This window comes from Coregonus clupeaformis, chromosome 21 (assembly GCF_020615455.1).
Source record: "Coregonus clupeaformis isolate EN_2021a chromosome 21, ASM2061545v1, whole genome shotgun sequence".
NCBI classification, from domain to species: domain Eukaryota; kingdom Metazoa; phylum Chordata; class Actinopteri; order Salmoniformes; family Salmonidae; genus Coregonus; species Coregonus clupeaformis.
Genome location: NC_059212.1, coordinates 22,548,366 through 22,560,468, shown reverse-complemented (window position 1 = coordinate 22,560,468; position 12,103 = coordinate 22,548,366). Strand labels below are relative to the sequence as shown.

The following is a 12,103-nucleotide window of genomic DNA, read 5'->3' as shown; positions in this document are numbered from 1 at the left end:
AACAAGTTCCACAGACATGTGACTAATATAAATTGAATAATGTGTCCCTGAACAAAGGGGGGGTCAAAATCAAAAGTAACAGTCAGTATCTGGTATGGCCACATTTTTACATTATAAAAAAAAAAACATTTTAGCAGACGCTCTTATCCAGAGCGACTTACAGTTAGTGAGTGCATACTGGCCACCAGCTGCATTAAGTACTGCAGTGCATCTCCTCCTCATGGACTGCACCAGATTTGCCTGTTCTTGCTGTAAGATGTTACCCCACTCTTCCACCAAGGCACCAGCAAGTTCCCAGACATTTCTGGGGGGAATGACCCTAGCCCTCACCCTCCGATCCAACAGGTCCCAGACGTGCTCAATGGGATTGAGATCCAGGCTCTTCGCTGGCCATGGCAGAACACTGACATTGCTGTCTTGTAGGAAATCACGCACAGAACGAGCAGTATGGCTGGTTGCATAGTCATGCTGGAGGGTCATGTCAGGATGAGTCTACAGGAAGGGTACCACATGAGGGAGGAGGATCTCTTCCCTGTAACGCACAGCGTTGAGATTGCCTGCAATGACAACAAGCTCAGTCCGGTGATGCTGTGACACACCGCCCCAGACCATGATGAACCCTCCACCTCCAAATCGATCCCACTCCAGAGTACAGGCGTCAGTGTAACGCTCATTCCTTCGACGATAAACGCGAATCCGACCATCACCCCTGGTGAGACAAAACCGCGACTCGTCAGTGAAGAGCACTTTTTGCCAGTCCTGTCTGGTCCAGCGACGGTGGGTTTGTCTGGTGAGGACATGCCTTACAACAGGCCTACAAGCCCTCAGTCCAGCCTCTCTCAGCCTATTGCGGACAGTCTGAGCACTGATGGAGGGATTGTGCGTTCCTGGTGTAACTCGGGCAGTTGTTGTTGCCATCCTGTACCTGTCCCAAGGTGTGATGTTCGGATGTACCGATCCTGTGCAGGTGTTGTTAGACGTGGTCTGCCACTGCGAGGACGATCAGCTGTCCGTCCTGTCTCCCTGTAGCGCTGTCTTAAGCGTCTCACAGTACTGACATTGCAATTTATTTCCCTGGCCACATCTGCAGTCCTCATGCCTCCTTGCAGCATGCCTAAGGCACGTTCAATCAGATGTGCAGGGACCCTGGGCCTCTTTCTTTTGGTGTTTTTCAGAGTCAGTAGAAAGGCCTCTTTAGTGTCCTAAGTTTTCATAACTGTGACCTTAATTGCCTACCATCTATAAGCTGTTAGTGTCTTAATGACCGTTCCATAGGTGCATGTTCATGAATTGTTTATGGTTAATTGAACAAGCATGGGAAACAGTGTTTAAACCCTTTACAATGAAGATCTGTGAAGTTATTTGGATTTTTACGAATTATCTTTGAAAGACAGGGTCCTGAAAAAGGGACGTTTCTTTTTTTGCTGAGTTTGTTTGTATAGTGAGGAATTGATCAACATACTGATCAATGGGGATCTGTAGTCTCCAGTTGTGCCCAGTAAGGTGAGTGTGTGTGTTGTAATGTTATGTGACCCTATCCTCTATCCCCATGCAGGATCATGTCTAAGCTGACCCTGGCCGACATGAACATGCTGCTGTTCCGCTGTGACTCTGAGGAGCAGGAGGAAGGAGGAGGCTGCTACAACATCCCCTCCTGGACCAGCTTCAAGTACAGTGGCCTGCAAGGTACAGTACAATTCACACTGAGGGGTCCAGTCAGCACCAGGGTTGGGGTCAATTCCATTTTAATTCAGTCAATTCACTGTAAATTGAAATAGAAATGAGAATTTTGCAGTTTACTTCCTGAATTGACTGATTTGAAATTGAATTGATCCCAACCCTGGTCAGCACTAGGATTTGGGTTGGTAAGCTGATCCTAGATCTGTGCCTAAGAGCATCTGAAACTGGACATAGACATTAAAAACGTGTTTCATTGTTTTGATACAGGTCTGATGTCAGTGATGGCGGACATTCGTCCCAAGAATGACTTGGGCCACCCGGTGTGTAACAACCTGAGACAGGGTGACTGGATGATCGACTACGTCAGCAACAGGCTGGTGTCCCGTGGTGGCGCTCTGGGAGAGGTGAGTACGGTTTGAGTGACAGTAATTCAAACTGAATGAATCCCTCTTGATTTTCCATAGGCCTTATGACAAAGTAGACAGACAAGACCGTCTGATGAACTTGACAATAATGATGCTAAATAGAAAGAAATTCATCCTATAACTCTGCCCATCTAAGATCCAAGACCTGAGTTTTAAATCTACCAGTGTGGTAGTAGTAAAATGAGGATCATCATTGTCACCATTTTCCATGGTCATCATTTTCAAAGTTGGTGTTATCCATATAGCATGTGTTGTCCGAAATGTTTCCAGGTGGGGAAGTGGCTCGAAGGGATGTTCCACTATCTGAAGCACATCCCTCGCTACCTCATCCCCTGCTACTTTGACGCTATCCTAGTGGGAGCCTACACCACGGCTCTGGACATCACCTTCAACAAGATGTCCAGGTATGTCCCCACAGAAACAACCCTATAAATGTTTCTCACACACTCAACATACATTACGAAAATGATGCAATAGAACAATTGAAGATACTTAAATTAGATTTAGTGAGAATATTTGTATTAAAAAGGCCCTGTACCTTTAAGGGTGTGCCGAAAACTTTTTTAACTTATGTGTTTTCTCGTGGTTTCTTCAGTTTTGTCCAGCAATGGTGCACAATGTTTTTAATGTAAAACCATGTTTTTCTCTGTGTTTCTGTCTTGTTCAGTTTCGTCCAGAACGGCTCCACCTTTGTCAAACTGCTAGCACTGGGCTCGGTCCAGATGTGTGGTGTTGGCAGTTTCCCAGCTCTGCCCCCCTTGTCCCTGGCGCTACCCGACGTCCCCTACAGCCTCAACAAAGACACCGGCAAGAAGGAGCAGTGCTGCGTCTCCCTGGCCGCAGGTCTGCATAGCAACCCCTCATTTATATTAATCAATTCTAATACTGTAAACAGTAGTCGGATACTGTAAACAGTAGTCGGATAACACCCAAATAACCCATAATATTTTTCTGTTGATTTCTGGAAACTAATGATAATAACCATCATGCTGGACTACATTGAGTAGCCAAATAACTGATGTCTATTGGTAATCATCAAAATGGCCTATCATTGTCAGTCGCTTGGTATTTTAATGAAACTAAGCTATAAGCTTCAGTTCATGACCAATTCAGCAGCTATCAGCTGATAAAGTCCTATTTGTATCTCTGTAACATTTGAGAATTGGTGTTTGAATTTCAGCTCTATTCAACCATCTTCTTCCTTTATTCATCTCTACCATGCTTCCTGTTTCACAGGTCTGCCACACTTCTCCTCTGGAATCTTCCGCTGCTGGGGCCGAGACACCTTTATCGCTCTGCGTGGACTCATGCTTGTCACTGGTCGTCACCTGGAGGCTAGGTGTGTATTCTCTATATTGTACTAGTATCCAAATGGAACTTCTTAGGTATCATTTTATATATTTGTATATGTTCATTCAATGTTTATTTTCTTGAACAGAAACATCATCCTGGCGTTTGCAGGCACCCTGAGACACGGTCTTATCCCCAACCTGTTGGGCGAGGGCATCAGTGCCCGCTTCAACTGCCGTGACGCAGTGTGGTGGTGGCTGCAGTGCATCCAGGACTACTGTACCCTGGTGCCCGAGGGCACTGCCATCCTCCACTGCCCCGTGGTCAGGATGTACCCCCATGATGACTCCGAGCCCCACGCCCCTGGCACTCCAGTAGGTCACAGCTATACACATACCGTATACACACATATGCATAAATGCATACACACACTTTCTCTTTATCTCTCTCGTACACACACTCACACATGTACACATATAAACACCCACACACATATGCATAAACACACACTCTTCATCTCTCTCGCATGTACAACACATACAGTATATACACCACATACAGTATATACACCACATATAGTACACTGCTCAAAAAAATAAAGGGAACACTAAAATAACACATCCTGGATCTGAATGAATGAAATAATCTTATTATATACTTTTTTCTTTACATAGTTTAATGTGCTGACAACAAAATCACACAAAAATGATCAATGGAAATCAAATTTATCAACCCATGGAGGTCTGGATTTGGAGTCACCTTCAAAATTAAAGTGGAAAACCACACTACAGGCTGATCCAACTTTGATGTAATGTCCTTAAAACAAGTCAAAATGAGGCTCAGTAGTGTGTGTGGCCTCCACGTGCCTGTATGACCTCCCTACAATGCCTGGGCATGCTCCTGATGAGGTGGCGGATGGTCTCCTGAGGGATCTCCTCCCAGTCCTGGACTAAAGCATCCGCCAACTCCTGGACAGTCTGTGGTGCAACGTGGCGTTGGTGGATGGAGCGAGACATGATGTCCCAGATGTGCTCAATTGGATTCAGGTCTGGGGAACGGGCGGGCCAGTCCATAGCATCAATGCCTTCCTCTTGCAGGAACTGCTGACACACTCCAGCCACATGAGGTCTAGCATTGTCTTGCATTAGGAGGAACCCAGGGCCAACCGCACCAGCATATGGTCTCACAAGGGGTCTGAGGATCTCATCTCGGTACCTAATGGCAGTCAGGCTACCTCTGGCGAGCACATGGAGGGCTGTGCTGCCCCCCAAAGAAATGCCACCCCACACCATGACTGACCCACGCCAAACCGGTCATGCTGGAGGATGTTGCAGGCAGCAGAACGTTCTCCACGGCGTCTCCAGACTTTGTCACGTCTGTCACGTGCTCAGTGTGAACCTGCTTTCATCTGTGAAGAGCACAGGGCGCCAGTGGCGAATTTGCCAATCTTGGTGTTCTCTGGCAAATGCCAAACGTCCTGCACGGTGTTGGGCTGTAAGCACAACCCCCACCTGTGGACGTCGGGCCCTCATACCACCCTCATGGAGTCTGTTTCTGACCGTTTGAGCAGACACATGCACATTTGTGGCCTGCTGGAGGTCATTTTGCAGGGCTCTGGCAGTGCTCCTCCTGCTCCTCCTTGCACAAAGGCGGAGGTAGCAGTCCTGCTGCTGGGTTGTTGCCCTCCAACGGCCTCCTCCACGTCTCCTGATGTACTGGCCTGTCTCCTGGTAGCGCCTCCATGCTCTGGACACTACGCTGACAGACACAGCAAACCTTCTTGCCACAGCTCGCATTGATGTGCCATCCTGGATGAGCTGCACTACCTGAGCCACTTGTGTGGGTTGTAGACTCCGTCTCATGCTACCACTAGAGTGAAAGCACCGCCAGCATTCAAATGTGACCAATACATCAGCCAGGAAGCATAGGAACTGAGAAGTGGTCTGTGGTCACCACCTGCAAAACCAGTCCTTTATTGGGGGTGTCTTGCTAATTGCCTATAATTTCCACCTGTTGTCTATTCCATTTGCACAACAGCATGTGACATTTATTGTCAATCAGTGTTGCTTCCTAAGTGGACAGTTTGATTTCACAGAAGTGTGATTGACTTGGAGTTACATTGTGTTGTTTAAGTGTTCCCTTAATTTTTTTGAGCAGTGTATATACATCACGTATATACACCACATACAGTATATACAGCACATACAGCACGTATATACACCACATACAGTATATACACCACATACAGCACGTATATACACCACATACAGTATATACACCACATACAGTATATACAGCACATACAGTATATACACCACATACAGCACGTATATACACCACATACAGTATATACACCACATACAGTATATACACCACATACAGTATATACAGCACATACAGTATATACAGCACATATAGTATATACAGCACATACAGTATATACACCACATACAGTATATACACCACATACAGTATATACACCACATACAGTATATACACCACATACAGTATATACAGCACATACAGCACATATATACACCACATACAGTATATACACCACATACAGTATATACAGCACATACAGTATATACAGCACATACAGTATATACACCACATACAGTATATACACCACATACAGTATATACACCACATACAGTATATACAGCACATACAGCACATATAGTATATACAGCATTTACATTACATTTTAGTCATTTAGCAGACGTTCTTATCCAGAGCGACTTACAGTTAATGAGTGTATACACTTTTCATACTGGACCCCCATGGGAATCGAACCCACAACCCTGGTGTTGCAAGCGCCATGCTCTACCAACTGAGCTACAGGAGGCTACAACACATAGTATATACAGCACATATAGTATATACAACACATATAGTATATACAGTCACACACATATGCATAAACACACTCTACACACACGTACATTGTAATATTGTTGTATGGTGGTAATATACATTTTGTATTGTAGATATGTAGTGGTGTAATAATGTTATATGATTAACTGTTTTATCTTTTGTTTTATGTATAATGTAAGTACTTGAATGTGTTTGGATCCCAGGAAGAGGGAGAGCTAATGGGGATCCCTAATAAATACATGCACACACACACGATCCCACAAACTTTCACATGCGCACATATCACCTACAAACATTATGCATAAATCCATACATGTCCACACAAACACCTTCAGTACATCAAGCGGGGGTACAGTCTAACGTCATCCTCGTGTGTTTCAGTTCTCGTTCACACAGTCCCTTTGTGATGTCATCCATGAGACCATGACTCGCCACATGCAGGGTATCGATTTCAGAGAGCGCAATGCCGGACCAAAGATCGACATGCACATGAAGGACGAGGGTGAGTCTGCTACAGTCACCTCCGGTTGCGGTCATACTTTGAGTTAATAAGTAGGACCAGGAGTTTTTCCTGATTACGTTACCTGATTTTGAAAAATTCTGTGTCCCGGTTATTCCCTAAAGTGGCTCTCGTTGGTTAAGGTTTTTCTTATGGTGCACATTGTCATAGTGTCTTGGTTCAGCAAACATGGTATGTTATTATTCTCCTTGCTCCCAGGCTTCAATGTTGTGGCCAAAGTGCATCGTTATACTGGCTTTGTGTACGGTGGCAACCGCTTCAACTGTGGAACATGGATGGACAAAATGGGAGAGAGCGACAAAGCTCGGAACAAGGGCATGCCTGCCACACCCAGGTAAGACCATCATAGACCACCAATATAATAGAATAGAATACAATACAATACAATGTAAACCAAACTGTTAGGCAAAGCCAGAGTAGTTGGACCTCTCTCCTGCTTCTTCATAAAAGATGAAGCTGTTATAAATGCACATTCAATTCATGTTTCATTTGATCTGATTTGACTCATGTCCCTGGTTGTGTGTGTCTCAAGAGATGGGTCAGCGGTGGAGATGGTGGGCCTCAGTAAGTCTGCAGTACGCTGGCTGGTGGAGCTCCATAAGAAGGGCCTGTTCCCCCACAGCTCCATGAAAATAGACAGGGATGGTGAGTGCTGCCTGGACACGCACGCACGCACACACACACACACACATGCAGTGCAGATATATACACACACACAGACACACATTCTAATGTATGCAAACACACGCACACGACTTCCCTTTCTCTAATAAGACTTAATGAAAACATTTTTATTCTATATTTGTTTTCCCTGGCAGGTAAGGAGTTGAAGGTGTCCTATGAGGATTGGAACCATAAGATCCAGGTCAACTTTGAGAAGAACTTCTATGTGTCCCATGATGAGAAGGACCCCAACGAGAAGCACCCAGACCTGGTCCACAAGAGAGGCATTTACAAGGACAGCCACGGAGCCTCCAGCCCCTGGTGTGACTACCAGCTCAGGCCCAACTTTTGCATCGCCATGGTGGTGGTGAGTTGCCATCAGAGTGGCATCAGCTCATGCCCTGTTTCATGTTTTTTCTCATAGAGAAGCATTGGAATTTCAGTTTACTTCCAGAATCGACTGATTTAAAATGGAATTCACCCCCAAGGCCTTAGCCCTTTTCTTGCAATGTTGTACAGTACCAGTCAAAACCTTGGACACACCTACTCATTCAAGGGTTGTTCTTTATTTTTTACTATTTTCTACATTGTAAATTACACATATGGAATCATGTAGTAGCCAAAAAAGTGTTAAACAAATCAAAATATTTTATATTTGAGATTCTTCAAAAAGCCACCCTTTGCCTTGATGACAGCTTTGCACACTCTTGGCATTCTCTCAACCAGCTTCACCTGGAATGCTTTTCCAACAGTCTTGAAGGAGTTCCCACATATGCTGAGCACTTGTTGGCTGATTTTCCTTCACTCTGCAGTGTGACTCATCCCAAACCATCCCAATTCGGTTGAGGTCGGGGGATTGTGGAGGCCAGATCATCTGATGCAGCATTCCATCATTCTCCTTCTTGGTCAAATATCAAACAAATGATAGTCCCACTAAGCCCAAACCAGATGGGATGGCGTATCGCTGCAGAATGCTTGAATTCTAAATAAATCACAGACAGTGTCGCCAGCAAAGAACCCTCACACCATAACACCTCCTCCTACATGCTTTACGGTGGGAACTACACATGCGGAGATCATCCGTTCACCCACACGCGTCTCACAAAGACACGGCGGTTGGAACCAAATATCTCCAATTTGGACTCCAGACCAATTTCTTAGGCTGGTAACTCTAATGAACTTATCCTCTGCAACAGAGGTAACTCTGGGTCTTCCATTCCTGTGGCGGTCCTCATGAGAGCCAGTTTCATCATAACGCTTGATGGCTTTTGCGACTACACTTGAAGAAACTTTCAAAGTTCTTGAAATGTTCCGTATTGACTGACATTCATGTCTTAAAGTGATGGACTGTCGTTTCTCTTTGCTTATTTGAGCTGTTCTTGCCATAATATGGACTTGGTCTTTTACCAAATAGGGCTATCTTCTGTCTTTATGTTTAGCTCACATAATATAATGTCAAAGTATGCATTAAGGTGTCTGTAATAGAATAAACATGACAAAACCAAATATAGACATTAAAATGCATTTCTATAGCTTCCAAAATGTTTTTTACAATGTGGCTTCAAAACAGCGCCCCTCTATCAGTCATCTAGTGTATATATAAATCATTGTTTTCTTGGCTACCCCTTGTGTGTAAATATATCTAAAGAACTGTGTCGGTAGAAGATGGTTATAGTTGTGGTGGTGGGGGGGGGGGGGGGGGAGTTAATGAGTTGAATATTTTCTCTATTCTGTCCCTGAGGCTCCTGAGTTGTTCACGGTGGAGAGAGCCTGGAAGGCCCTGGAGGTCGCTGAGAAGAAGCTGCTAGGACCTCTGGGAATGAAGACCTTGGATCCAGAGTAAGATACCTACAGCCATTAATAGTCATTGGTAGGGCCAGAAGTTTTTCCTATTCAGGTCATATGGTCAGGAAAAGCTCCTGGCCCCTCTTCATTTACTGATTAATTTTCTATATATATTTTCTTGGCTTATATACTACTGACATCACGTTTATTTCTCCCCCAGTGATATGGTGTACTGTGGTGTCTATGACAACGCCCTGGATAATGACAACTACAATGTGGCCAGAGGCTTCAACTACCACCAAGGACCAGTGAGTGTGCCTCACTCAGGATTTGGAGTTGTACCACACCTTAAATGAGGAGTTATTGTTCAACTTCTTATGGCAATGCTCCTGAGCGGATAAATAAAGTTGTATTGAATTGATCTGATGGGTATAATCACTTGTTTGTTTTTTAGGAGTGGCTGTGGCCAATTGGGTACTTCCTTCGAGCAAAGCTCTATTTTGCCAAGAAGCTTGGGAAGGAGACCTATGACCAGACAGTGTACCTGGTGAAGAGCATTCTCTCTCAGCATTATGTCCACCTGGAGAGGTAAATACACAAAGACACAAACACACATATTTACGCACACTATTTGAACATCCATCCATGTCTCTTCTAACCCCCCAGGTCTAGTTGGAAGGGTCTGCCAGAGCTGACCAATGAGAATGGCCAGTACTGCCCCTTCAGCTGCGAATCACAGGCCTGGTCCATCTCCACGGTGTTAGAAGTCCTCTACGACATGTAACAACAACTCACTTCCTGTGGGCGGAGACTCGCCCAATGATCTCATGTAGTCCGGCATTGTTTTATTTCACCTTCATAGTGTGGTCTTTGTTGTCTTGTTTTGGACCTCATGTACACCCTATGCACTAACCCTACTGGGATCTCAAGTATACAGCAGGCTAATGCCTAGTGAACATGTGAACACAAGAATTTACAGTGGTTGTGGAGGGCATTGGGAAATTGTAGTTCACAGCCTCATTTGACACCTGACTTAGTGTTGTCAAGGTATGATCCCTATCTGTTACAGTAGATATGCGCTAATGTTATCGCACTTAAAGAGGAAGAATTTAAAGATACATTTAAGTATTGTAAGGGATGGAAGACCGACTGTTTTAAAACCAGATTACCTCCTAGGCAGATAAATGTTCATCTTGTCGCCTGAGCTGCTAACCTGTCACTGGTGATGCTTTTAAAGATTGTATCAAAATGTACTGTACTATGAAGTTAGTCAAGTGGTGATCCATTGCCGTGTGCTTCCATGCATTTTACTAGAGTTTAGATCCCTAAAAAGAAACCTCTGTGGGAACTTATCACTGTGACTGAAGCCTTGTAGAGTTGATGTTCAATCTATGACCCACTCTAAATGTGATGCATCTCTCCTTGTGAATCTGGTGCCTCATTTTATTGGTCAGCATGCGTCCAGCTTATAGTGTGATTTAGTGTGGCTAGTCTACGTAGTGTTGTCATGGTATATAAACAGTCTGCAACCTGACATATTCTGTGTCTTTGTCTTCATGTCTGTGTTGAGGTGAAGGAAAACAATAGTTTTACTGACTGAGTAGCCTGTTCACCAGCTCCCAGTTTCTGGGTTGTGTTAAGACACAGCACACAGTAAAACCTTTATTTATTTATTTAAACATAATCTAGTTTTTTTATATATATACACATTTCAAAAGAAACCTGGTCAAAGACAGAAGTAGATTTGAATTTGAATTCTTACAAATATTTACAAACATACAGTACCAGTCAAAAGCTTGGACACACCTACTCATTCCAGGGTTGTTCTTTATTTTTACTATTTTCTACATTGTAGAATAATAGTGAAGACATCAAAACTATGAAATAATACATATGAAATCATGTAGTAACCAAAAAAGTGTAAAACAAATCAAAATATATTATATATTTGAGATTCTTCAAATAGCCACCCTTTGCCTTGATGACAGCTTTGCACACTCTTGGCATTCTCTCAACCAGCTTCACCTGGAATGATTTTCCAACAGTCTTGAAGGAGTTCCCACATATGCTGAGCACTTGTTGGCTGCTTTTCCTTCACTCTGCCATCCGACTCATCTCAAACCATCTGAATTGGGTTGAGGTCGGGGGATTGTGGAGGCCAGGTCATCAGGTCTTCACTCTCCTTGGTAAAATAGCACTTACACAGCCTGGAGGTGTGTTGGGTCATTGTCCTGTTGAAAAACAAATAATAGTCCCACTAAGCCCAAACCAGATGGGATGGCATATCGCTGCAGAATGCTGTAGTAGCCATGCTGGTTAAGTGTGCCTTGAATTCTAAATAAATCACAGACAGTGTCACCAGCAAAGCACCCCCTCACCATAACACCTCCTCCTCCATGCTTTACGGTGGGAACTACACATGCGGAGATAATCCGTTCACCCACACCGCGTCTCACAAAGACACAGACACATCGAAGGACACATTTCCACCGGTCTAATGTCCATTGCTCATGTTTCTTGGCCCAAGCAGGTCCCTTCTTCTTATTGGCGTCCTTTAGTAGTGGTTTCTTTGCAGCAATTTGACCATGAAGGCCTGATTCACACTGTCCCCTCTGAACAGTTGATGTTGAGATGTGTCTGTTACTTGAACTGTGAAGCATTTATTTGGGCTGCAATTTCTGAGGCTGGTAACTCTAATGAACTTATCCTCTGCAGCAGAGATAACTCTGGGTCTTCCATTCCTGTGGCGGTCCTCATGAGAGCCAGTTTCATCATAGCGCTTGATGGTTTTTGCGACTGCACTTGAAGAAACGTTCAAAGTATTTGAAATGTTCCGTATTGACTGGCCTTCATGTCTTCAAAT

At 44.2% G+C, this 12,103-nt stretch overlaps 1 protein-coding gene across 3 annotated transcripts in view; it reads left to right on the top strand.

Moving 5' to 3' along the window:
• The window catches only part of LOC121535098 (glycogen debranching enzyme-like), a 55,182-nt gene extending 44,408 nt beyond the window's left edge, over positions 1-10,774 (top strand). For all 3 annotated transcript variants that reach the window (XM_045206255.1, XM_045206253.1, XM_045206254.1), the window contains exons 21-34: positions 1,556-1,686; positions 1,948-2,084; positions 2,376-2,509; positions 2,773-2,948; positions 3,342-3,444; positions 3,544-3,769; positions 6,654-6,774; positions 6,991-7,126; positions 7,325-7,437; positions 7,611-7,822; positions 9,197-9,294; positions 9,461-9,548; positions 9,695-9,828; positions 9,907-10,774. In XM_045206255.1, coding sequence (XP_045062190.1) covers positions 1,556-1,686; positions 1,948-2,084; positions 2,376-2,509; positions 2,773-2,948; positions 3,342-3,444; positions 3,544-3,769; positions 6,654-6,774; positions 6,991-7,126; positions 7,325-7,437; positions 7,611-7,822; positions 9,197-9,294; positions 9,461-9,548; positions 9,695-9,828; positions 9,907-10,024 — 1,927 coding nt within the window. In that variant the 3' untranslated portion in view covers positions 10,025-10,774. The remainder of the gene's footprint in view (positions 1-1,555; positions 1,687-1,947; positions 2,085-2,375; positions 2,510-2,772; positions 2,949-3,341; positions 3,445-3,543; positions 3,770-6,653; positions 6,775-6,990; positions 7,127-7,324; positions 7,438-7,610; positions 7,823-9,196; positions 9,295-9,460; positions 9,549-9,694; positions 9,829-9,906) is intronic.
• Positions 10,775-12,103: the final 1,329 nt, after the last annotated feature.